Genomic DNA, 24,451 nt, shown 5'->3' with positions numbered 1-24,451 from the left:
TAGGTATGAAGCTGCAATGCCGATGTAGGCTGTCCAAGAAAGTGAAGTTGATCTAAAAAACATTTTAAGTGTTGAAGCCTCCAACTGATGCACCAGACCAGAGAAGCATTCTAGCCTGTCTTCAGTAGTAGTGTACTGTGCTGAAGGAATGCAGCCACTGCCCCCCACCCTGATTCTCTGCCATGACCGTGGTTTCAAGGTTAATCAGCACAGGGTTGCTGTGCTGCACAAGTTTTGCATTAGCCTTCCAGGACTGGATCCATTTCGATTTACAAGGGTTCACTCGTACCAGGGCATTTCTGTTCGTGGCCTTTTCCTCTTCTTTTTACAAAGGCAATAGATGGGGAACACAAATAAACCTGCCAAAACCAAGCAAAAACAAAGTCCATCAGGATACAAATGTCTATGTACAAACAAACAAAGAATCCAATCCTATGCATGTCTACTCAGAAGTAAGTCCCATTTTAGACAATGGAGCTTACTCCCAGGGAAGTGTGGATAGGATTGCATCCTAAACTGTACCTAGTTATTCAGTGCATAGAAACAGATATCTATTAGTCATAAGAACAGCCCCGCTGGATCAGGCCATAGGCCCATCTAGTGCAGTTTCCTGTATCTCACAGTGAACCACCAAATGCCTAAGGGAGCACACAAGAAAACAAGAGACCTACATCCTGGTGTCTTCCTCCCTTGCATCTAGCATTCTGATAAAACCCATTTCTAAAATCAGGAGGTTGCACATGCACATCATGGCTTGTAACCCATGATTGATTTTTCGTCCAGAAATTTGCCCAATAGTCACCTATGAGTCAAGTCAAACAAAGAATGCCATTATGGAGTTGACAGAGGCATTTTTCCAATCAGTTTAATGGCAATGCTAATGTCTTTCAGAACCTTCATTTGAAGTTGAATGTCAGACCAGTCACTGACAGGCAGACAGATATTTCAAAAGACTTTGGAATGTTTTGCATCAATGTCAAAGCATGTTTAACTTCAGTTGAAACAGGTCTTTCTGGAAACAATGTGGAACAGTGCAGATCTAAAATAAGAACGCTGTAAAAAGAAATGTTTATGAGGAGGAGGCCAATAGGCTATTAGAGTGAAATGCTGAATGTTCTTGGTTTTCTAGATGTTACTGCAGCAGAGACAGTATTTTCTCTTTGCAAATTACCTAAATCAGAGTGGTTAAATAAAAAAAATTATCTGTTTTAATTCTAGTGCACCAACACACTCAGAAGGCAATGAAATTCCTGAATATTTCTGAAGCCGGATGTTTTAGGCCCTAAAACTCATAAGTAGTCAGAGCATTGAGTGTCCTAGAACACATCTGCGCCAGATTTGAGAAGTTTCCATACATTCTTGGAATGAAAAGCACAGCCCTAATTATATGAATGGAATGCTGGTAACAGCATGTGTTATGGCATTTTAAGGCATCTAATAAGCAAGATCTTAGTATTCCAAAATAAGCAAGAGTCCAGACTCTGTTAAATACATATAAATATTTAATCCTTCCTACGCTTGGACAATCTTTATCCGATTGTGGGATTCTCTTACCTCTGTAAGGTTTAGCAAACAAATTATGTCAAGAATATGACACTGCACTTATTTACAATATGGACAAGACTGAGCTTGTTTGGAGAAGTCTACTCCATTACTTTTCTGTGATATAGGTTTATTTTGTTCCGCTTGCTTATAACCCACTAACCCACTATAACCCACTTAATTACAGCTACCAGCTTCTATGCTTTTAAAGAGTTTGACCTTTAAGGCCTTAATATTTCTGAAATATTACCTGCTTTTGACATAAAACACTTTCTATTGGTAGCTTTTTCTAATGCTACTGCAGACGTAAAACAAAAATTTATTTTTTTAAATCATACAGTATAACCAAATCACATTTTGGACTTACCTATTATAACAGCTATGGTTCCTATTACCAGTCCCAAAACCAGGATCAGTGGTGCAATAAATAATTTTCCACCTAAAAGGTGAGGAAGGAAGTGACAGAAATACATGCGTTGTCTATTTACATGAGCTCACTTTTTCAGGCATGAGAAGTTACTAAATTTCTGGGTTTGGCTGTCCATACGTTCAAATGTTACCCACCCCCACATGATATAGATTTTCCATTTATGATTATCTGCTATCAAGACTTTTTAAGGAATAAGACATTGGCTTTTCAGGAGGTTTTGCTTAGCCACATTCATTCCAAAAGGTAGCAAAGCTATTTTTAAACCTAAGAACCAAAGGCAACTCAGTGCACTGCTGTGAAGACAGGACTCAACCAAATTCTGGCATTTGCCAAGAGACAAAATTCACATTAATTTTTTAACAATCCACTGCATTATTTAGGCAATGTAGGACAAAACCACAACAAGCTGCCTACAAGTCTTCAGTTTCAACATTTTAGAAATATATACAAGTTTTGAGTCTGATCAAAACCTCAGGAGCCTTCTCAGAAACACTGGAATCTCAAATTCTCTGCTTTTTTCTTGTGATATGGCATTCATGGGTCATCACCCACGTGAATTGCATATAGGGACAAAATATGAACTAACCATCCCAATGTGATTCAGTGCAGACAAAACACTGCCAGTGGTTGAAAGATCTGATTCCTCACTTTTTTCCTTGTTTGCAACTAGGTTCCAATGTTGAAAGACAGAGTGCAGAAATCTCAGAAGCTAAAGTTCAGGGGAAGTCAGTTTGAATGGGATTAAACCTAGTGGTAGAGAACTGAGATGATGTACCAAGCAGGCAAGCTAAAGTAGGCAAGATAAATCCCAGAGGCATGGAGGGTGCAGAATAGGAAATGGACATATATGAAATTACATGCTTAACTCCCATCATGCTCAGCGGCTTAGCAGGGAAAGTAAAAATTAGTAATGTGCCAATAAGAAGCTTACAGTTACAGAGAAATACATTTCATGGCTTGCTTTGTCTCAGTATGTAGTACACATGCAGCGTATGATCTATTATTTAATTAACTTAATTGGATTCATATGCTGCTTTAACAGTTTAAATGCATTTAAGAGAGCTGCATTCTGCCTTCTTCCAAGAAATCAGTGGAATTTGCAATCCCTGCTAAAACATGCCCAAGATTGCAAGAACCCTCTGCTCTACCAAAGCAAGTAGATAGAAACAGGCTAATGTGAGACTTTGCTGCTCACCGTCATCTTCTAACAGCACTGATAGGCTTATGCAATTTCAGGTTCCCCCTAACCATGGAGAGTGCGATGATGTCCTCTCATAAGAGTGGTGAGTAAGTTTTGGTTGTGGCTGCACAGGTGTCCTGGACACATCTGATGAACTCAGTCAAACCTTAAGCCTTTCTTTCCTGTTTCAGCTGTGTTTTGCCATGCTTGGTACAGGCAACCTGGATAACTCTCATCCAAATGCAGCCAGATAACGGTATCTCCATGTGTTCCTTCCTGTTCCAGAGCAGAAGGAAGTACAGGGAGGGGGACATTGTGCACACTTGTCTGATGTGTCCTGGACATCTCATCCATGTTTTTCCCCCTCCTGCTATAGAGAAGGAGAGACTGTGGGAGGGAGGCTGCTTAGTGGGCGCAACTACATTTGTGACTTGGTGAGCAAAGCTCAGCAACCATTGTGAAATGCTGAGCACTGGCAAAAAGGGCTCACAAAGTTCACAGGATCAAATAGAATAAAAGGCTGACTACATAGTGAAAATGGGATTTCACTGCCACCAAACCCTGCCATCTTAGCAATTTACAAAGAGCAGTGTTACGACCAAGAATTTTATCCCTAAAGATTTGCTTCATACTGCAGTAATTATGTAATGGATTTACTGACCTTACTATTACACATTTTTTATTGAATTAACCATTTCAAGAGCTGCTGTACCAGCCCAGTAAAAAAAGCAAAATGTAATTACTATTGTTGCTGTTACTAACATTAGTAGTTGCTATAAGTAAGCCAAATTCCATATACTATAACTAAGGCTGAAATGAGCAATGTTCTATCCCTAAAAAGTTTGCCAAAATATTCATCAGCGTGGTATCTTAGAACTTTTAATCAAAATACTTTGGTACTTTTAGCCTTCTTTCATTATATTCTTACTGTTATTTCCATCAATTCCCTCTTAGTTTATTTTTTATAACATTACTGCATTCGAAACTGTTCAGAGGAAAACAGTGCTTGCATTTACATGACTGATCCATCACTAGGTCAGATGCCATCACCGTATCCCGTGGCAAGGAATTCCACAGACTAATTACATACTAGGTACAGAAATGTTTTCTTTTGTGCATTCCAACTCTCCAGACACTCAACTTTAATAGATGTCCCCTAGTTCTGGTATTGTGTGAGGGGGGGAAAGAGCATCTCTATTTCCACTCTATCCACCCTCTACATATTTTTCTCAATCATTTCCTCCCTCAGGCACCTTTCTTCTAAAAAGTCCCAAATGCTGTAGCTTTTCCTCATAAGGGACGTGCCCAGCCCAGCAATCATTTTCATTGCTCTCTTCTGTACCTTTTCTAGTTCCACTGCATTCTTTTTTAAATGTGGCAACTAGAACTGAACACAGAACTCCATCTGCAAGGTATTGTCACCCACTCACCACAGACAGAGCCTCGCACAAATCTCCTTAAATGTGGTCTCTCAGGGAGGTAGCGGTATTTGCATCCAAATATACTGAGGTTTGACGTATGATCTCCAAAGAAACGGAGTTGGCGGTATCTCTCCCCACATCGGTAACAGAAATTAGTGTTGCACTGTGAACAAGTCATATGGTCACACCCTTCTGTTCTTTGGATGTGGATCTTTACAAGCAAAATAGAAAAGAAAGAAATGAGAAGAGGTTATTTTATATTTTAAAAGTTGGTTTCACCTAACATTTCGCAAGACAATACTCTATCAATGGCCTCTTATAAGAGTCGTTTATGTGGTTGCCCAAGAACAGTTCCTGTAAGGAAACTTTCTCAGAAACTTCCAAGTCACTGGCCTGAAATGCAGAAAATGCAACCATCTGAAACTATTCCTAAGGTTTAGTCATGGTTAACGCCGCAGTTCCCAAACTTTTTGGAGCCACAACCCACCTTATCCTCTGCAGTGGATCACAACACCACTGGTGATGCTGAAGGGAGACCAAGGGAGCCTCAGGAGGGATTCTCTGGGTTGCACTGGGCTGCAAGCACATTCTACTGACCTCCGCAGGCCTCAGAATGGCCCACAAAAGCCTCCAGAAACCACTTTCAGTTATAAGGAGCAAGCCAGAAGTGGCTTTCAAAAACAGGAAGAGATTTCTGGAGACTTTTGCGGAGCATTCTGAGGCCTGTGGATAGTGCGGGTATGCAGCCTGGAACGACTCGAAGAAGCCCCACGGAAGCTCCTGGTAAGTCGTTCAGTGCCATTTGGGAGCAAGTGCAGATGGGACCCAGCAGTGGTCACAACCCACAGTTTGGGAACTTCTGGGTTGAGGCATTCTCCCCAGGAGTGAAAAAAATTTAACATATCAGGGTTTTCTTTTGTCATCTGTATCAGGGGGATAAGCTATGAAACATGTCCCTTCCCAAAAAATTCAGTGACATCAGATCACCTGGACAAAATGTGACGTTCAAGCAATGATGGGAAAATAGAGTGTCAAAATAGGGCTCCTGGCTTACTAAAAGAATAAGACCTACAAGCAGCGGAAGCCTTGAAAACTGCAAGAGCTGAGCTCTTTGCAAAGCAATTAGCAGCTATCTGATTTTTGAATAGCCTCAGGGCTTGAGGCAATTAGTTTGCTGACCTTTCCATCACCTGCCCTAATCTGAAAGGGTGAACAAAAATCTTGAAAAACAGGCTTGGCAAAAAAAAAAAAAAAAGCCCAGGCATGTTGTCTCTGTTCAGTTTTGCTGTAATGAGCCTGCGCTGCTCCTAAATGTTAAGTCAAATCACCTGAGAATGTTGAAAGCAAAAATGCATCCATAAGAAAAACCCTAATCTTGATTTGCTACTCAGGTATTGCATGAATGCAACGTTATCATTGATAGCTAATTGCATCTGCTTACTTTCTCTGAAACGTTTCAATCCAATTGAAGTACAAAGGGTAGACCCAGAACTAGAATAAAATGCCCAATTTTCAACCATAATTTTATTTTGGGGGCACAGGTGGGGAGCGTAGAACCCAGCATGCTCTTTGAGAGCATGGTTCTTGTTGTCAAAGTGGTTAAAATTAATGTTGTGTCTGTACAGATGGGTACAGATAACATGGTTCTTTAGCAGTTTAATTATTTCCCAAACAAGCCCCACCCGGAGTAATATCTGGGTGCAACACTTCATAGCTCAGTAGCAGAGAACATGTTTTGCATGTGCATGTTCTGCAGAACCCAGCTTCAGGCCCTGTTAAAAATATCCCAGGCAATAAGTGCTGGGAAAGATCTCTGCTCAAGTTCTTAAAAAGCTGCTGCCAGCCAAGGATATTACTGAACTAGCTGGTCAATGGTCTGCCTCACTACTACACAACAAAAACATTTTAGCATATTTCTTTTCCAATGCCCTGTCATCTGAATGAACTATTCATTTACATGTCTTCTCTCTACTTCCAAGAATTTCTACTCTCTCAAATATATGCGTCACAATTGCCAGCAGAGAGTACAGCGATTTTACATGCCACTTTTCCTTTCCACCAATTCATAAACACCCCTATCAATTTTTTTTTGCAAATCTACCACTTTCCCCACCACCGTACACTATCTACTTGTATTACACTGTTTTTATTTTTACTGGTGGAAGCAGCTTTGACTGCTCCAACAGAAAGGAAGGTTCTTCTGCATAACACTTCTAGCATAAAACCACCAATATCACATCTTGTGCAAGAATGACTTCAGAAAAAATGGTTGCAAATAGAAAAAACTGACTCTCAATCAAAAAGTTATATTCCACCTTTACAAAAATTCAAGGTAATGTGTGGCAACTGAAACTCATGGTACATTCTAGATTCATCTTTCTTTAGGGTACTAAGTGGCTTCCTATTTTTTTTAACTTTTAGTCATTCAAAAAACTACACCAACTAGTAATGCAGGATATAGTACCTTGCACAGAATCCTGAAAGAGACTTTTACTTTTGAAAAACGAATCAAGAGTGTGGCAGGCCAAAAAAAGTCTCACATCACAACACCATAACTGAAAGCATTATGCTACACTTGTGTTCCCTTGACAAAGCAATTCCTCATCTTTTGAAAGGTATGGACATGTGTGTCAAAAATTTGGATACTGACTTGGAGATTTTACCCTAAAAAAAAAAAAACCAAAAACGCGAGTCTTGACTTGAGTCTATTCTTTTGTGTATTCTTGTTTTTGCCTGCACATTTTGCCTCTACATTTTGCCTCCCCCCCAATGCTTCCGAGGCTCGATTCACTTTTCAAAAAGACTCGGACTCAAGTCAAAATAACTTAAAAACTGCTCTGGGCAAGCCCAACGACCACCCATTATGACTTATGGGTGAGTCGAGTTGAGAAGGGCATAGACTCAGGGCTCAACTCAAGTTTCGGCACTGTGGCTCTGGCACATCCCTGGTGGCAAGAAATATGGCTTTCTTGGTAGTGGAACTAACTTTATGGAATTTCTTCCCTATTAAATTACAAGCTGCTCCTTCTTTAGAAGTGTTTCGGTGGAATCTTAAAATATTTAGATTAGCCTTCTGATTTTACTATGATCATTTTAGTGTTGGTTTTATAGTTATGTTTCATTGCTGTTTTTGTATATTATATGCCTTGGTCTTTAATTATGCTGGCTGTTTTTTAGTTATGTTTTATTGTTATGAATTGGTCACTTTGGGTACCTATCTGGGAGAAAGCAGGATAAATATTGAATGAATCAATAGCAAACTGCACAACCACAATTCTCAAAAAATCTATTTGGATTACATCAATTCAAATTCTGATCCAAGATACCTACAGCCATCATCTATATTGATGATTGATCATATGCTTTCTCTCTTTGGACTGCATCTGTAATTTTTAAAGCAAATCTCCAAGGTTTTTCCAAAATGCAGCACTAAAACCTAAACCAGAACTGAACAATTTGTCTAAGGTCACGCCACTGAAGGACAGGTAAAGGCTTCAGAACTCAAGTACCAGAAATGACATTTTGATCCTCAAAACATTGCTTTGGACAGTGATGTGTTATGGTTAAAAATACTACAGATGATTAAAACAGTTATACAACTGTATAAGCCATCTGACAGTCAGTAGCCCAGGCTTATGTGCCAAGGCCTGTAAAAGAAATCAGGTGATTATTTTCTACCCATTATCCACACAGTCTAATATTCCACTATTTGGTACCCCTGGACATAATCCTGGCAAAACACCAAACTGCACCAAGGTTGCCCTGTGAATAAAACTGAACTTTAATTCACACACACACAAAATGGCAACAAGTACTGAACGCACATTGTTGACTAAGAATGCAATCCTAACCAACTTTCCAGCACTGACATAGCTGTGCCAATGTGGTGTGCACTGCATCTTGCAATGGGGAGGCAGTCAAGAAGGCCTCTTTAAGGTAAGGGCATGTTTGTTACCTTACCTCGGGGCTGCATTGTGGATAAGTCAGTGCTAGAAAGTTGGTTGGGATTGTGCCCTAAATGGAACACAGTGGTGTAAACATTTAAGACTGCAATTTCCAAAGAGCAGGTTATAATTGCTATGAACTGCGATGGCCTTGCAGATTGGCATACTTACAATAAACACAAGAAATGTACATGAAAGCATGCTGGAAATGCAGAACATCACTTTCATATGAGAACAGAGAGTTCCAAAACATAGTGTACTACCTTTAACATGCCACAAGAATGCAGTTTGGTAAAAACAAGCAAAACCAGTTAGTGGAAACATCTGCCCAGTCCTCACTGATGCCATATAGGACAAAGAGCACAATGCACAAATCTTCTAGAAGAAAATGAATGCACTTCACATAAAGTTCATTGTTATGTATTCCACTTTACAGCCTTCTTGATAGAAGAGCTTAGAATTATTCCATTATTCCTAAAGGCAGATTCTGGAGTCTTTATTGAAACTATCACAGTTATTGGGTGTTTCACTGGATGCTTTTTCAGAGGTTCGAACACCCATTTGCTCTCTACATTCAATAGGAGATAACTGCCTGAACAGTTAGCTATCTGGTCTTTCAAGTTAGGTCAAATAATGTTAACGACACGAATTTAGCAAGTCCTTCATTTAACCATTTCCCAGGCAAAACAACTTGCAGTTTCAACTAACTGCAGTAATTTATCAAAAGTATTCAGAAACAAAATGGTACTGTTGAAACTGTTGACCTAGAAAAAGAAAATTGAACCAGCTATGATCTCTGACTAAAACACTGTAGTGCAGTTAAAGTACACAAAGCTGGGGAGTCAAGCCAATATCCACATCACGCCACATTGTTAGTCCTTGCTAGCACAGTGACCAAAAACTGATGTACAGATTTTTCTCAGTTCTGTTGCTGAGATCTCTCCACTGGAGATTGTCCCTAGGGTTGCAGACATGCATCTAACATTAAAACATTCTAACTGTAAATTACTTCTCTTTATCAGTTGGCACAAATTTACTAACTGGCGGCACAAATTTACTAACTGGCAGAAAAACTGAGATTGCTTAGATAACAGGTAGACACTTAAGGCATGAAAGTAATCCATGACCTCCTCTTGGAGGTAGGCGTTCCAAGATCTCGGCCATGTAACTGCAGGCTATCCTGCTAAAAAAGTACAGTCCTGTATTCCTGCTTCAGCTGTTACGACATGCCACTTGCTCTAGTGCCCCTGCTGAGCTATGCAACTTCTGTAGCACAAATTGCATAGTAATTTGTAAGCCAATGCTGTAGTATTATAAAACAAAAACTGTCCACAAAAGTTGAAGCTGCTGCTGTTCCTTTCCATGATATTCCATATCATTCAGATGGCTTCAGCTACCAACGCAGCAGCAATGCGAGGGACCAAAAGTCCATTTGTATGCGACAGATAAAGTCCACCAGACAGCTCTTGCACAGTCCCCCTATTCAACAGAGCTTCTTAGTAGGTGTGTCATATATTTTCATGCAGTAAATTAATCTGAGTTTTATTTTCTGCTTGTGAACCAGAACAGATAGGCCAACGAGGGTGAAACAAATTAAAGTGATTGCACACAGAGGATGGGAGTGTATATGTTGGTTTCATGTGCATAGAATACAACTGATTTTATCTATCAAAGAAGCACCTGAAATACATCCATTCCAAAATGTATTTAAAAAGAGACAACATATCTGAGAGATTATCTCCAGACCAGCAAGTTTTTGTCTCCACCACACCCAAGACATTAGTTCAGAGCATACTTACATGTTATACAGAAGGAGAACCAGTCTAAATAAATACACTCACCTAATGGCAAGCTGACAGTTCACATATTTTGGTTCATCTAGCTTTGTTGTGGTACACAGCCTGGTGTACTGTTACGGCTAAGAGCCTAGGCCAAATTGGGCAGGACATCGAACAGCAGGTCCCTTTGCCTGAAAAGGCTGCCATCCCCTGCCTTACAGGTTTTTTTGACAGTAAATCAGGCAAATCAAACTGAACACTCTAAGCACTATGTAAATATTATCAATACTTCTGTCAGATTCTGGAGTGCAAATTCTGGCATTACTAGACTTACCAAAACCATTCAAACCAGAGTCATGATCTCCAAGATCAAACAAAAGTTCCATCTCCTTCCATCATCCACAAATGATGCCATATCAATCAAGAACACACAGAAAGCCTGTGTCAGAAGCTACTTTCCTGAAGCTTCAATAAAAAACTAAAAAGGATTTCCTAAGTACACCAAATGCACTTCTTGCATGCTTGACTTCTTCTGGCACACTGGTTGGTGGGGAGGGGCTTCAACTTTGGTGTGCCATGGTTTTGGACTCCTGTGTGCCTGATCTTCTCTGAAGAGAATGGGATAAATCTCACAAGGAAACAGTTACATCTAGATGACCCCCTTTGGAACAGGAATCCATCTTCTCATTTATTTTGCTATTTAAACCAGTTGATGAACTGATTTTGTGACACGAGTATGTGTGTAATAAATAGTAATGCTATCATAAATTAGTACTGTGTGTTTTTTTAGATAAATATACTCTATCCTTCTACTTTCTATTAAATGTGAGCTTCTTTTTCACTTTCAACTTCTGTCTTCTCCTTGACCAGGGGTATATGCAAATCTTGATCAAATTTTCAACGTATTAAAAAGTCTAATTATAATGCTGGGAGAGCCCAATAATTACACAGGTCACCCTTTCAGGCATGCAGTTTTTGCTGAGGCATTATTTTGCAGCTCAGGCACTCTGTGAAGTGACGCTTCAGCAGAAGCAATGAGGCTGACAGGACAGCCTGCATAAGAATTGGGCTTTCCCAGTGCCATGGCAGCATCCCCTTCTCTCACCCATCTTGGTCTACCCCTTCCTCTGTGGCTTTTCTTGCCTTCCTAGGCCTTCTTCCATCTCTCCTTCCCAGAGCCTTAGCAGAAGCAGCGCAACTGAAAGGGCAGTGCAGGGAGACCTCAGTTATCACATGGGGTGGATAAAGAGCTTCTTCATGCTGTATCCGGCCTGTCAGCCTTTTGTTTGATACCACTGCCCTGGATGGTTCAAGAAGGACAAAGCTAATGCACACTGAACGCTGCTATATGGTGACTTGGAATTTCACTTCCCATGAAACTTTTTTTATAATTTTCTAGGAGGTAAAGTTTGCATCTTGTTTGCATCTTCAAAATTCAGCAGCTCAGCTGTCACAGACATAAAAGCGGTGACAGATAAGCAGTTTGTAAAAGAGCAGCATAGTCAGCAGACTTCAGGGATTAGGCTCTTCTGCCTTTAACAGGCCCGACAATCATGAATGCCTTTTAAGTGACATTACACAGACATCTTGCTCTGAAAAACTGCTGTAAAAATTCAAAGAAAAACATACTTTAGACATGCTGGCTTACTTTGCACTTTGGACACTTCTGAGCATTCCTTTGCCCATGTTCAATTTCATTGGCCCAGTGACGCAACAGCTTGTCTCCCTTTTTGTACTCTTTGCAGTTGACACCTTCATGCCAGGGCGAGTGGCACTTAAAACACCACACAAATTGGCAAGTTGGACACTGGATCTGTGGAAACAAGAACACACCAACAGTTTGGAAGACTGGACATGATATCCAACTAGAAATTCACAGACACCAAGTGTCATTCGTTTAGACATCAGTTCATTCACACAAACACTCACCCCATAGTCTATTTAATGCTTCCTGAATAATCCAAGTTATTAGAATTTGGGGGGGGGGGGGAGTCAGTAGCTGGATGTTACTTTGAGTTGATATTTGTTGGAAGAAGTTCAGTGTGAGTAAATATGTGTGGTCTCTATACCAATTTTCCCATATGGATAATTTACCACCACAACCACAGCTACTTTGCATATATTTCCTCTGCTATGTTTCTAAACACACTGCAATTGTGAGACACTTAGCTCAAGAATGCTTCCTCCTCACAAGCAATTGGGGAGTTTCTTTTCACCAATCATGTCAACCATGCCACATCAAACACCCAGACAGTTAGCAAGTACACCACATTCGAGAGTATTTACAAAGAACACTATAATGCAAGCCTACTTATAACATTCAGTCATTAAATACTGCAAGTATGTTTGCAGTATTGCAAGTACAATGCATCTTTCAATGTGAAGAGCATTGGATATTCACCCAATTGCACAGGAAATTCGACATCGTAATCGTGCAATCATCACTTTTCCACACTGTTTTTCCTAAGTGTTACCAACGCTTTGCATTTTCATTTTATTCAGTTGTATTTAAAGAAGGTTAATTATGACTCAACAGAACTGGTCAATGTGACAAATTAGTTGAGACTAAATATCACTGAAATGAATGGAACTTAATTTAGTTATGTCTACCTTTAGTTGAAGACAAACCATTATGTTTTGTTTTTAACATTTCATTGTCAGTCATCTCTGGTTAGGATAGGCAGGAAAATTATGATTAAAAAATAGCTGTCAAATCCATTCATGTAATTCTGTCCTCTTCATTTACTTTTCTTCTAATAAAAGCAAATCCTACAGAGTTCATAACCCAGTCTCTCAGTTGATTCTTCAGTAGTACCCTCTGGCATTCTGTTTCTAAATGCAGTAAATATACCAGTATTCTCTCTGCTTTCTTGCTGTCAAACTGGACATTTACAATACGCAAGTCTCATGGTTACTGAACTTTGTAAGATTCCAGAATAGTAGCTGTGTTGGAATTGTTGTAGTGTCATGTTGCAATGATTGAGAATGGAAATCATTTTCAACTTTGATCTTGTCCTGCTAATACTGTGATAGCCATACTAAAAAAATGTGGATGGTATGTTGATACATGAGCTAACCACTCGTCTGTTGCTATTCTGGGTGTGACTAGAGGTTGTGCATTTTGTGTCTCATGAGAAAGATCTTGGTAACATTCCATCAGGATTTCAACAACACCCACCTCACTACTAACTTGAAAGGTGCCAGGAAGGGGTCTCAAATTGAACCTTCTGGATCTCACTTTCTGTGTCACCCATACCCTGTTCCTTCAGCAGATCCCTGGGGAGTAAGCATGTCCTCTAAGCTGCAATGCTAGGCAGAGCACAGTCAGCTGTTCACTTAGCCCAATTATGACATATAAGGCCGCATAAAATTCTTGCCTCCGACACACACACACACACACACACACACACACACACACACACACACACTTTTCGTGGTCCCCCAATATGCAAAAAATCCTCTCCAGACTCAGTCTCTGTACCCAGTGGCATGCCCTGTTCAAAAATAGGGGTGGAGGATTCAATAAAAAACTTTAGCAGAATTGTAGAAATAACTGACACCTTTTAAAAATTACAGTACTAAAATATTGATCTGGAAAAGAATTCAAATCTGTAATTAGAAGCATACTCTTTCATACAAAATATTTTCTTGTGTTTACCTCATCTTCAACCTACCACTGTATTTCCATACACTGCACAGATACTTGCTTCAGATGCAAAGTATGGTTTGGATGCCAGAAGCTCCAAGGTTGTGCACTCTGGCTTAATAAATTTTCTGTATATCCAAGACAGAAAACTGGCCTGTGCAAGCTGTCTACAGTTGAATAATAGTTTGGAGAATTTGCACACACTGTAGATTGCTGTTTGGATGCAATGGCTATTGTGACTGTGCAAAAACCACTTAACTTACTCATGAAGCCAAGTGCATGATGTGAGACAGGAAGTACATGAGCACAGGGCTCTTCCCAATCCCCCAAATTTACAGTTGATTGAAGGATCACAAGTCTTAACATATGAACAAGCCACTGCTACAAAATTAACTTTGTAGTTAATTTATACAATCATCATATTGATACTTTTCTAACTAACCTATTGTTTATTCTGTTAATTTTACAGTCTGCTCTTTTATGGTGAAACTTACCACTTTTAGTGGGAGCTTTAAGTATCCTGAGCTACTGCTTCTTCCCATCAACAGTAAAGACTCACAAAGCAGCTGCCCTCTGAAATATGTTCACATGCAAATACTGCCCAGATTTGGCAATGTGTACTTTATAAGGTTTGACAAAAATAACTAGTTTCACAACAAAAGATGTCCAATTACTTGAGAAATACAGGATAGAACACATGTTGCCAAAACCCTGATTATATTCTTGGCTAGAAACCAAGGTGGGCATACCATATGCACCACATGCAGAGCTATTTCTGATCCTTCCGCAGCATCACAAGGCTGTGATGCTTTGAAAGAGTCTGAAAGGACAGTGCAGGTAATACTGAAGCAGAAATGAAGAACATAGATTTAAACTGTATGCTTAAAGAGAGAAACAAGACATTCCGCTGAACATAATTCATAAATTATCTAAATTCATCATATCTAAAAAGCCAGTTTCCTAGTTCAGAGCATCAAAGTTTGGGATCTCAAAAACATGCTGCAGGCTTGCATGTTCCCTTTTGTCATCTCTCATGCACAGGATCCCTACTACAATTCCTGGTTTTCTCCTACCACAGCTTGCCATGTTGACTAATCTCTCATTCTAAGTTTGTCAATTTGACTTATGGGAGAATAAGGCTTATGCAAAACTAGGAAGTGGAGAAGGGAACATGAATCATACAAATGGGGCATAAACCATATGAAGCATCACACAGAAACAAGGACAGATTCACACACAAAACTTTTCTTTTACAGCTCACTTGTTGGTTCAAGTCAGAAACAACAAATGTTACACTGTATAAGATATGTGGAAGCTCCCCCATTACAGAAACGCTACTGCCATAAACCATCAGGACCCAAAACATGCATTACACTACTCTACTGCTCTCGTACGAGTTTAAAAAGCATGAAAACCCAGCAGAACACAATATGAAAATAGGATTTTCTTATGAAAATCTTAGGATCTGGGACTTTGAATATTGCTGGTATAAACCGGCATACATTCATCTAGGAGCACTACATTCAGATCTTTGTGAAGTCATAAATATGTCAGGCAGCCCAAGGCAAATAACTCACTCACTCACTCTCAGTCTCAATACCATATCTATAAAATGAAGCTTTGACTTACCTCTAAAGTTGTACCAGAATGAACAACATGCTTTATAGCATCCAAAGTTTCACAAAGTATGTGAATCAAAGTTTCCATATCATTAAACCTGAGCAACTTTCAGAGAAATAAATGTGTTCAGCAAACCCAACAGAGACTCACCACACATTAGACTGTAGACTGTAGTCCATGAAAGCTTATTATGAAATAAACCTTAGCAAAAAGCATACCCCATTTTCTCTTAGGTTTGTGGAAAATAAGCCCCAAAGTTCTTTCTTCAGTAGTTACCAAACTCTCTGGAAGTTTGGGAACTGGTGTCAGTGCTTGTGGGGGGAGGGGCAAAGATAATGATGCAATCATCAAAATTGTTTCACTGCCAGAGCCAAAAGGGATTTTTTGGACACCTACCCCTAATAGTGCTGGCCCTCCAGATGCCCACGGACCCCTCTGCAGGGCTCTCCAAGTCTCCAAAAAGCTAAAAATAGCTAACGTAAGCCACTTCCAGTTTCACCATCGCAATGCAGAAGAGGGTTGCAATAGCCATTTTTAGCTTTCTGGGGGCTTGGGGTTGGGGAGCCCTGCAGAGGGCTCAACAGACTCATCAGACCTTCTGGAGCAGTGGTTCTCACACATTTAGCACCGGGACTCACTTTTTAGAATAAGAATCTGTCAGGACCCATCGGAAGTGACATCATGACTGGAAGTGACATCTAGCAGGAAAATTTTAACAATCCTACCCACACTTACTCAGGAGTAAGTCCAAATTACTATCATTGTTAAAAGAATATACATAGTAGCCTGTTAAAAATACAGGTCTGTAACGTTTCCCCAAATGCAGTCACATACCATGGTAGCATCAAGTCTAATAAATTAAAAATATAATATTGAAATGAATGGGGGACCACCTGAAATTGGCTCACGACCCAGCTAGTGGGTCCCGACCCACAGATTGGGAAGTACTAGAGGGTTGGGGCTGTCAGAGATAAGTCTAAAAAAAATCTTTTGCCCCCAGCAGCGACATAATTGTGGCAACTACATCACTGCCTTCACCATCGTCCCACTTCTTAAGGGGATAAAGATGGGGCTTCCCTAGCTGGGGCATCGCAACCCCCAGCTTGGGACCCTCTGCCTTTCCTCACCACTTGCTCTGAAAGTCAAGTACAATTTTAGCATACAATTTGTAGTCTTTTGATTGTGGACCCAATTCTATTCAACTTTCCAGCAGCCACATCAATGGGCTGTGCTCTGCATCCTGTGTTCGGGGTTCAGTCACAGAGGCTTCCTCAAGGTGAGAAACGTTTGCTCCCTTATCTCAGGAAAGTTGGTTAGGATTTGGGCTTCAGATAAATATGCCATGTTCAGCAGTTGAATATGCTTTTAACATATCTGTCAGCAATAATGCAACCAGACACTGACTACTACAAATTCTAGAACCAGTAAAGGTATCCATGATTTCCAACTGTAAATAGTCATGCTTTGGAACCACACTAAGTAGCGGGGGAAAACAATATATTTGATGTTTCTAAATCAATCTCTGTACTGCTATTCTGACATTACTGAAATTATTCCAAAAAATGTTTTTACCTTTTAGTAGACAGACTTTCAGAATTGGGACCCAATCCTATCGTCTGCCAGCGCTATGCGGTATAGCGGCACAGAAATGGCTACCTCTGTATCCTACAGGGACAGAGCAGCAGCCGGAGGTCACTTTGGGTTAAGGGAACATTGGTTCCCTTATGCCGTGTACAGCCCCAGCAGCCATGATGGGTCTACTCAGAGATACACAAGCTAAATAGTATTGGGCTCAGAGGCTCAGGAGGGGGGTAAGTTTCTGCAGCAGCCTCTGCTGCCATCCCTGCCTGTCCTGTGCCTAAAATTCCCTCCAGTCTGTTCTTCCCCGTCCAGTGTTGTCCCCTCTACAACTTTTCCCTGCCCTTCCTGATGCTCAGCAGCTTACTGCCCTGTGCTCCAGATGCTCATTCCATAGGCATGCAGGCCCAGTGCTGATTAGCACTTTCCTCTCCCTTCTTGGCTGCCACAACATGTCTTAAGGCACTTTTAAAATGGCTGTTGCCTGGACAGCACGTGTGCAAGCACTGCTGATCAGGCAGGGGATCAGACTGCATGTCTAGTTAAAACAGACAACACAAGTAGGCCAACTGGCAATAGTTTTCCAGTTTCTGCAGCAGAGATCTGCCTTGTACTGTTGAGATTATTTTTAACTGGATATGCCACTCTTTCAACCTGAAAACTTCGCACATGGAGTAACTAGTCACAATGTAACTTTGGAGTACAGTACTTGCTTCCTGAAAACACCCAGGTATGCACATCACACACACAAGCTAGCATCTCACTGTGCTGATTAAGAACACATAGAAATGGAGAGAAATCCATAATTTATGAGTGGATCAATAAAACTTCAACTTAAGACCATTTAAGCTTTTCCATTGCAGCTACCAAGTTGCATAGCCAAAATTGTCAAAAATGTCAAAAGTTCATCCATTAACACATGCAGCAAGCACTCAATGAAAAGTATGATCGTGATCACGTAACAGCAGAAGGTAGGAATGGCCAGATTCTGTGGTACGCTTCAGACTGCACAACTGGGCCAACATAACAAGAAAGTACAACAAACAAAAGAACTTATATATTAACTGGCCAGTTTTTATCTTCAGACTACTCATTAGTTAACAGTTATGGGATTATGATGCTATACATTGGTATTCTAAAAGCACAGCTTACATTAAGGTCCAGTAATAGAAGAAAGCCCAATTAATGCCCACCACATCCTGGCCTACTTTTGCTGTTCACAGCAGTGCCATCTAATCCATAGCTCTGGTGAGCATGCTCACTTTGTACTTGTTCTCCATTTTGGTAGGGGTTGGAATGTGGCCTCTCTTCCTGAAGGTTGTAAAGTGCTTGCATTGAGGGCATGGCTTGGTGCTCGAGCCAATACGGCCAAGTTCCAGGAAGTACTTATACTTGATGATATCATCATGAGGCAAGTTGTAGAGGACGGTTGTTTCATCCAGATGTTCACTGCACTCTGTTATTGGACACTGGATGTCAGCTTGCCCCACCTGTACCTGGATATAAAACAGAAGAGAAGAGATCAAACACATGTTGGCAGGTAGGTCAGAACCCTACATACCCATTCCATACAACGGCACAATATTTATCACCTAAGTGTGTATGAAAAGGAATTGAGACTTGCATACCATGCTGACAGATTTTTAAACTCTTTCCTCAACATCACTTATTAAAAAATTTCTGAGTTAAACAGGTATCATAAAACACAAGGCACATTACAGAATGGAAAAAAACACTATCAGAATCCACATGCTTCAGAATGGAAAAATGGACACCCAAACCTCAACAACTTGGTATGCAACAAAAATTTTGGTTGACCATTTTAACAATAGCTGAGCTTCACCCATTCATCAAGAGAGTCACATTTCTTTGTGCTGATGAATATAACTGCTTATTCTACATAGCATGGGAGCAGAGAATTTTCTTTTGCCATTTAATACCAGATAATACATAATACCAGAACCAGGGGACATCCACTAAAATTGAGTGTTGGGCGGGTTAGGACAGACAAAAGAAAATATTTCTTTACTCAGCGTGTGGTCGGTCTGTGGAACTCCTTGCCACAGGATGTGGTGATGGCATCTAGCCTAGACGCCTTTAAAAGGGGATTGGACGAGTTTCTGGAGGAAAAAATCCATTATGGGGTACAAGCCATGATGTGTATGCGCAACCTCCTGATTTTAGGAATGGGTTAAGTCAGAATGCCAGATGTAGGGGAGAGCACCAGGATGAGGTCTCTTGTTATCTGGTGTGCTCCCTGGGGCATTTGGTGGGCCGCTGTGAGATACAGGAAGCTGGACTAGATGGGCCTATGGCCTGATCCAGTGGGGCTGTTCTTATGTTCTTATGTAAGCAGCATGAAGTTATTGCCCCACAATCACCATTTAAAAATCACCATTTATTTAAAAAGTTAAAACTAAAATCCATAAAGTAGTCAGATATCTAGGTCTTTACTTTGACCTCTGCTACAATTCCTTATTTTATTATTTAGCAGCAACAGATGTGAATAGTTAAGGTATGTCTAGACCCCTCAAAGGATAAGCCAATTTGTAACATAAAATTAATTTCCCAGACTTTCCTGTAATGCACAATTAGCAGCTGAAGCAGATTATAAAAGCACCATGAAATGAGTCTTCCCCCCCCACCCCCACCCCACTCAAACAAGGTGTTTAAGGAGTCTATATTCTCGATAGACCAGGCCGTTGCAGGCAAAGCAACATACCACTCAAAAACCTAACAGCTACAATTACAGTCAATTACTTTCCTACAAAAGGTGCTTTCTTTGGGACAACACAGAAGGAAATCAGAGAAGTCAGACACAAGACATCACAAAGGGTTTTACCATTCTGCCTGGCTTGGCCTTCCCTTCTTAGGCCACTGTATTTGGGTTTTGGGGTTGTATTCCATATTTTAATATTTTGATTGCAGTAATCTTTATGACTATTTTTACCATGATTGCACTTTGTATTTCCTTCTTATTTTGCACTTTACTGTCTTTTTTTAACAGATTCTGCACTGCGCTCCAATTCTTCAGAGAAAATTAGGGCTATACATTGTTTAAATAAATAATTGGAAGAAGGGAAAGAAAAAGAATTGTCACTGCTAAGGAAGTTCTGATGTTTGTATGCCAGCTTTCTTAATTCAAAGTATCCAACAATAATTCATGAATACCAATATAAGCATACTTTTTCCTCAAAGCACAAACAGAATATGGTTTTCTTATGACAAATCTGAAAAGGACTCCAACAGCTATGACTTCACTATAGCGTGCAGATGGTAGCACAAGAACCATGTAAGCCACTCCATAAAAAGATTACAACACAGGTGCCAGATCTTAAAAAGTCACTGACTTTCATAGCCATCCACTAGACTTCAGGTGGCAGGGCTACACAAAACAAGGCCTCTGATGTTGATTTGAGCACATGGGAAGATACGTAGATGGTAGAAGCAGACTACAAGATTTCCTGGTGCCAGGTTGTTCAGGCACAATGAACAGACAGCTTGTGAAGATGGGACAATCTTCCAGGTTAACAGAATGTTATATCATAGTATACATAATAGTACCCCACACCTCAGAGAGAAATTCTATTGCAAGAAGTCAGTAAAGATCCAAGGCCTCAACAACATGATTTATACCATTTCTTTAATAGAGCAGCTTACACTGTTCTAGGTTTGCAGGGATCTTCCACACAGGGAGGATTCACAGAAAGTAGTCTTATACTGAATCAGACCATAGATCTGCATTGACCACACAGTCTGGCAACGACTCTAGCATTTCAGACAGAAATCTTTCTCTGCCTTATCTGGAGGTGCCAGGGACAGTAATGAAAAACAGGTTTTTCACCACTAAGCCTACAGCCCTTCAGGTCTATTCCTTGCTTTGTTTCACTAATGCTGCAAGGAACAAATGCTTCCAGACAATTCACAGGAAATTAAATTTAAATGCTACAAGGCCAAGAAATATCATTTCTTGTTTTCTAAAGCTATTTATCTACCTACAAGCTAATTAATTAAAATGAATGGATTGCTGATGGCAAAATTTCAGTAGTGAGCAGAAAGTGGAGATGTGTATGCTAAATATCTGTCTTTGCTTGGTTTGGTATTAAAACATAGGCTGCAATCCTAACCACACTTTCCTGTGAGTAAGCCCCATTGAACAAAATAGGACTTACTTCTGAGTAGACCTGGTTAGGATTGTGCCTAACCTGGTTAGGTTAGATGCTTAAATAATTCAAGAAAGCATCTGATAATTTTGAATAACCTTCCAATATTCAATACAAGAATCCTTGTATTGAAATACAAGAGGGAACCATTCAAGTAAAGCTTGCATAAAACATAAAAGATTGTGGTGCATAAACACTAAAGCACCATTGTGTGTACATTACAGTATCCACTCCCAATCTTTTAAGAGGCCTACCCTAGCGGCTCCCTAGTTCCTCCCCTTCATAAGAACATAAGAACATAAGAACAGCCCCACTGGATCAGGCCATAGGCCCATCTAGTCCAGCTTCCTGTATCTCACAGCGGCCCACCAAATGCCCCAGGGAGCACACCAGATAACAAGAGACCTCATCCTGGTGCTCTCCCCTACATCTGGCATTCTGACTTAACCCATTCCTAAAATCAGGAGGTTGCGCATACACATCATGGCTTGTACCCCATAATGGATTTTTCCTCCAGAAACTCGTCCAATCCCCTTTTAAAGGCGTCTAGGCTAGACGCCAGCACCACATCCTGTGGCAAGGAGTTCCACAGACCGACCACGCGCTGAGTAAAGAAATATTTTCTTTTGTCTGTCCTAACCCGCCCAACACTCAATTTTAGTGGATGTCCCCTGGTTCTGGTATTATGTGAGAGTGTAAAGAGCATCTCCCTATCCACTCTGTCCATCCCCTGCATAATTTTGTATGTCTCAATCATGTCCCCCCTCAGGCGTCTCTTTTCTAGGCTGAAGAGGCCCAAACGCCGTAGCCTTTCCTCATAAGGAAGGTGCCCCAGCCCCGTAATCATCTTAGTCGCTCTCTTTTGCACCTTTTCCATTTCCACTATGTCTTTTTTGAGATGCGGCGACCAGAACTGGACACAATACTCCAGGTGTGGCCTTACCATCGATTTGTACAACGGCATTATAATACTAGCCGTTTTATTCTCAATACCCTTCCTAATGATCCCAAGCATAGAATTGGCCTTCTTCACTGCCGCCGCACATTGGGTCGACACTTTCATCGACCTGTCCACCACCACCCCAAGATCTCTCTCCTGATCTGTCACAGACAGCTCAGAACCCATCAGCCTATATCTAAAGTTTTGATTTTTTGCCCCAATGTGCATGACTTTACACTTACTGACATTGAAGCGCATCTGCCATTTTGCTGCCCATTCTGCCAGTCTGGAGAGATCCTTCTGGAGCTCCTCACAATCACTTCTGGTCTTTACCACTCGGAAAAGTTTGGTGTCGTCTGCAAACTTAGCTACTTCACTGCTCAACCCTGTCTCCAGGTCATTTATGAAGAGGTTGAAAAGCACCGGTCCCAGGACAGATCCTTGGGGCACACCGCTTTTCACCTCTCTCCATTGTGAAAATTGCCCATTGACACCCACTCTCTGCTTCCTGGCCTCCAACCAGTTCTCAATCCACGAGAGGACCTGTCCTCTAATTCCCTGACTGTGGAGTTTTTTCAGTAGCCTTTGGTGAGGGACCGTGTCAAACGCCTTCTGAAAGTCCAGATATATAATGTCCACGGGTTCTCCCGCATCCACATGCCTGTTGACCTTTTCAAAGAATTCTATAAGGTTCGTGAGGCAAGACTTACCCTTACAGAAGCCATGCTGACTCTCCCTCAGCAAGGCCTGTTCGTCTATGTGTTTTGAGATCCTATCTTTGATGAGGCATTCCACCATCTTACCCGGTATGGATGTTAGGCTGACCGGCCTATAGTTTCCCGGGTCCCCCCTCTTTCCCTTTTTAAAAATAGTTGCTCCTTCCTCCTGGGAGCAACTATAACACTGCAGACAGGAGACGATAACACAAGCAATTGGATCAGGACACTATGTGGTCTCCAGTAACACAACTGCTTTGGTCCACTGTTAGATTATTATAAAGCTGATTTTATGGTAAGTTTTTGAAGACCTATTAACCCAGTCCTACCCTTTATTCCCCCCTATTGGTGGAGACAAGCCAAAAATGGGCGCACTGTATGGGGGGGGGGAGATCAGGAGGCTTCAACAGGGAAAGGAGATTTAAATCCTCTTACCCCTACATAATAATAATAATACAGGTATTTATATACCGCCTTTCTTGGTCGAAAGATTTCTCCTCAGACTTTAATTCAAGGCAGTTTACATAGGTAGGCAATACTAAATCCCAATAGGGATTTTTACAATTGAAGAGGGTTCTGTCTTTCAAGAACCACATTTCAGATGGATCTTTAATGATCTGGTATCACATTCTGGCCTCCATTTTCCTCCCACGCAGGCTGACAGCGGCCAAAGAACAGGTGGAATAACTCAGCATAACTTGGCTAGGCTTGTCAGCTGCTTCAAGGTCTTGCTGTGAGTCTCCCATGCTGCCAAGGGTCTCCTTGGACCTATGCTAGCAATTTTGCTAGTGCAAGCCCATAGATAGAAGAGGAAAGGCTGCTGCCCGAGGGGATATGATCTGGTGAATGCCATCACTACTGGATCCACCTCCACCTGCAGCCTACCCACCTTCTCTTGCCTCTTCTGCTAGCTTAATTGCTCCGGCAAGCAGTGGGAGAGCCAACAATGTGTGTAGGAAGGCTCCAGCTTTCCTGTTGACATTCTGGCAGCATGCTACCAGAAAGACTTTAGGGCACTTTTTTAGCAGTTGCTGCTAGAAAGCATATTCTACTAGCGGTGAGGCCCAGATGGACTGGGCCATAAGAATCTTGACTCAAGAATAGCCTGAACACCCTACTACCAGCACTGAAACACCTGAAATACCATTGCATGCCATACAGCAAAATGTTGGAGGTCAACAGTGCCATTTTAGACAAACGCTTTTGTATCATAGCAATTAAAAAGCAATTCAAGTTTTATGCCAAGCAGCAATAGCCTAAGAACAACCACACATCCCTTGAAAGGTTTTTGTTACATAAGCTATTCACCATTATTATATTTTACTGTGCTTACTTCAATACCAACGTGCCTAACGGGTGGCCTGGCATACATAGATAGGCAAAGGTGATCCATCTTTCAGTCATGAAAACAAAGTCAATCACCAAAATAAGCATAAACTAAGTTAGTGGAAAGAAGTGTTAAGTCATCACAATCCAGATGTTTCCGCTGCTAG

The 24,451-nt window shown here is 40.9% G+C and overlaps 1 protein-coding gene across 3 annotated transcripts in view; it reads right to left on the bottom strand.

The window, feature by feature from the left end:
- Nucleotides 1–24,451, bottom strand: part of RNF217 (ring finger protein 217) — a 54,872-nt gene that overhangs the window by 8,282 nt on the left and 22,139 nt on the right. For all 3 annotated transcript variants that reach the window (XR_010793713.1, XM_066614136.1, XM_066614145.1), the window contains exons 2-6: nt 18,402–18,635; nt 11,944–12,108; nt 4,583–4,784; nt 1,910–1,981; nt 290–359 (exon numbers count right to left, since the gene is read on the bottom strand). Coding sequence is in view for 2 of the 3 variants with exons in the window: in XM_066614136.1 (XP_066470233.1) it covers nt 290–359; nt 1,910–1,981; nt 4,583–4,784; nt 11,944–12,108; nt 18,402–18,635 (743 nt within the window). In the remaining variant the exon portion in view is untranslated. The remainder of the gene's footprint in view (nt 1–289; nt 360–1,909; nt 1,982–4,582; nt 4,785–11,943; nt 12,109–18,401; nt 18,636–24,451) is intronic.

The sequence above is a fragment of the Tiliqua scincoides genome, chromosome 1 (assembly GCF_035046505.1).
Source record: "Tiliqua scincoides isolate rTilSci1 chromosome 1, rTilSci1.hap2, whole genome shotgun sequence".
In the NCBI taxonomy this organism is placed as follows: Eukaryota; Metazoa; Chordata; class Lepidosauria; order Squamata; family Scincidae; genus Tiliqua; species Tiliqua scincoides.
Note: the sequence above shows the minus strand (reverse complement) of the source record. Positions and strands in the feature narration are given on the sequence as shown.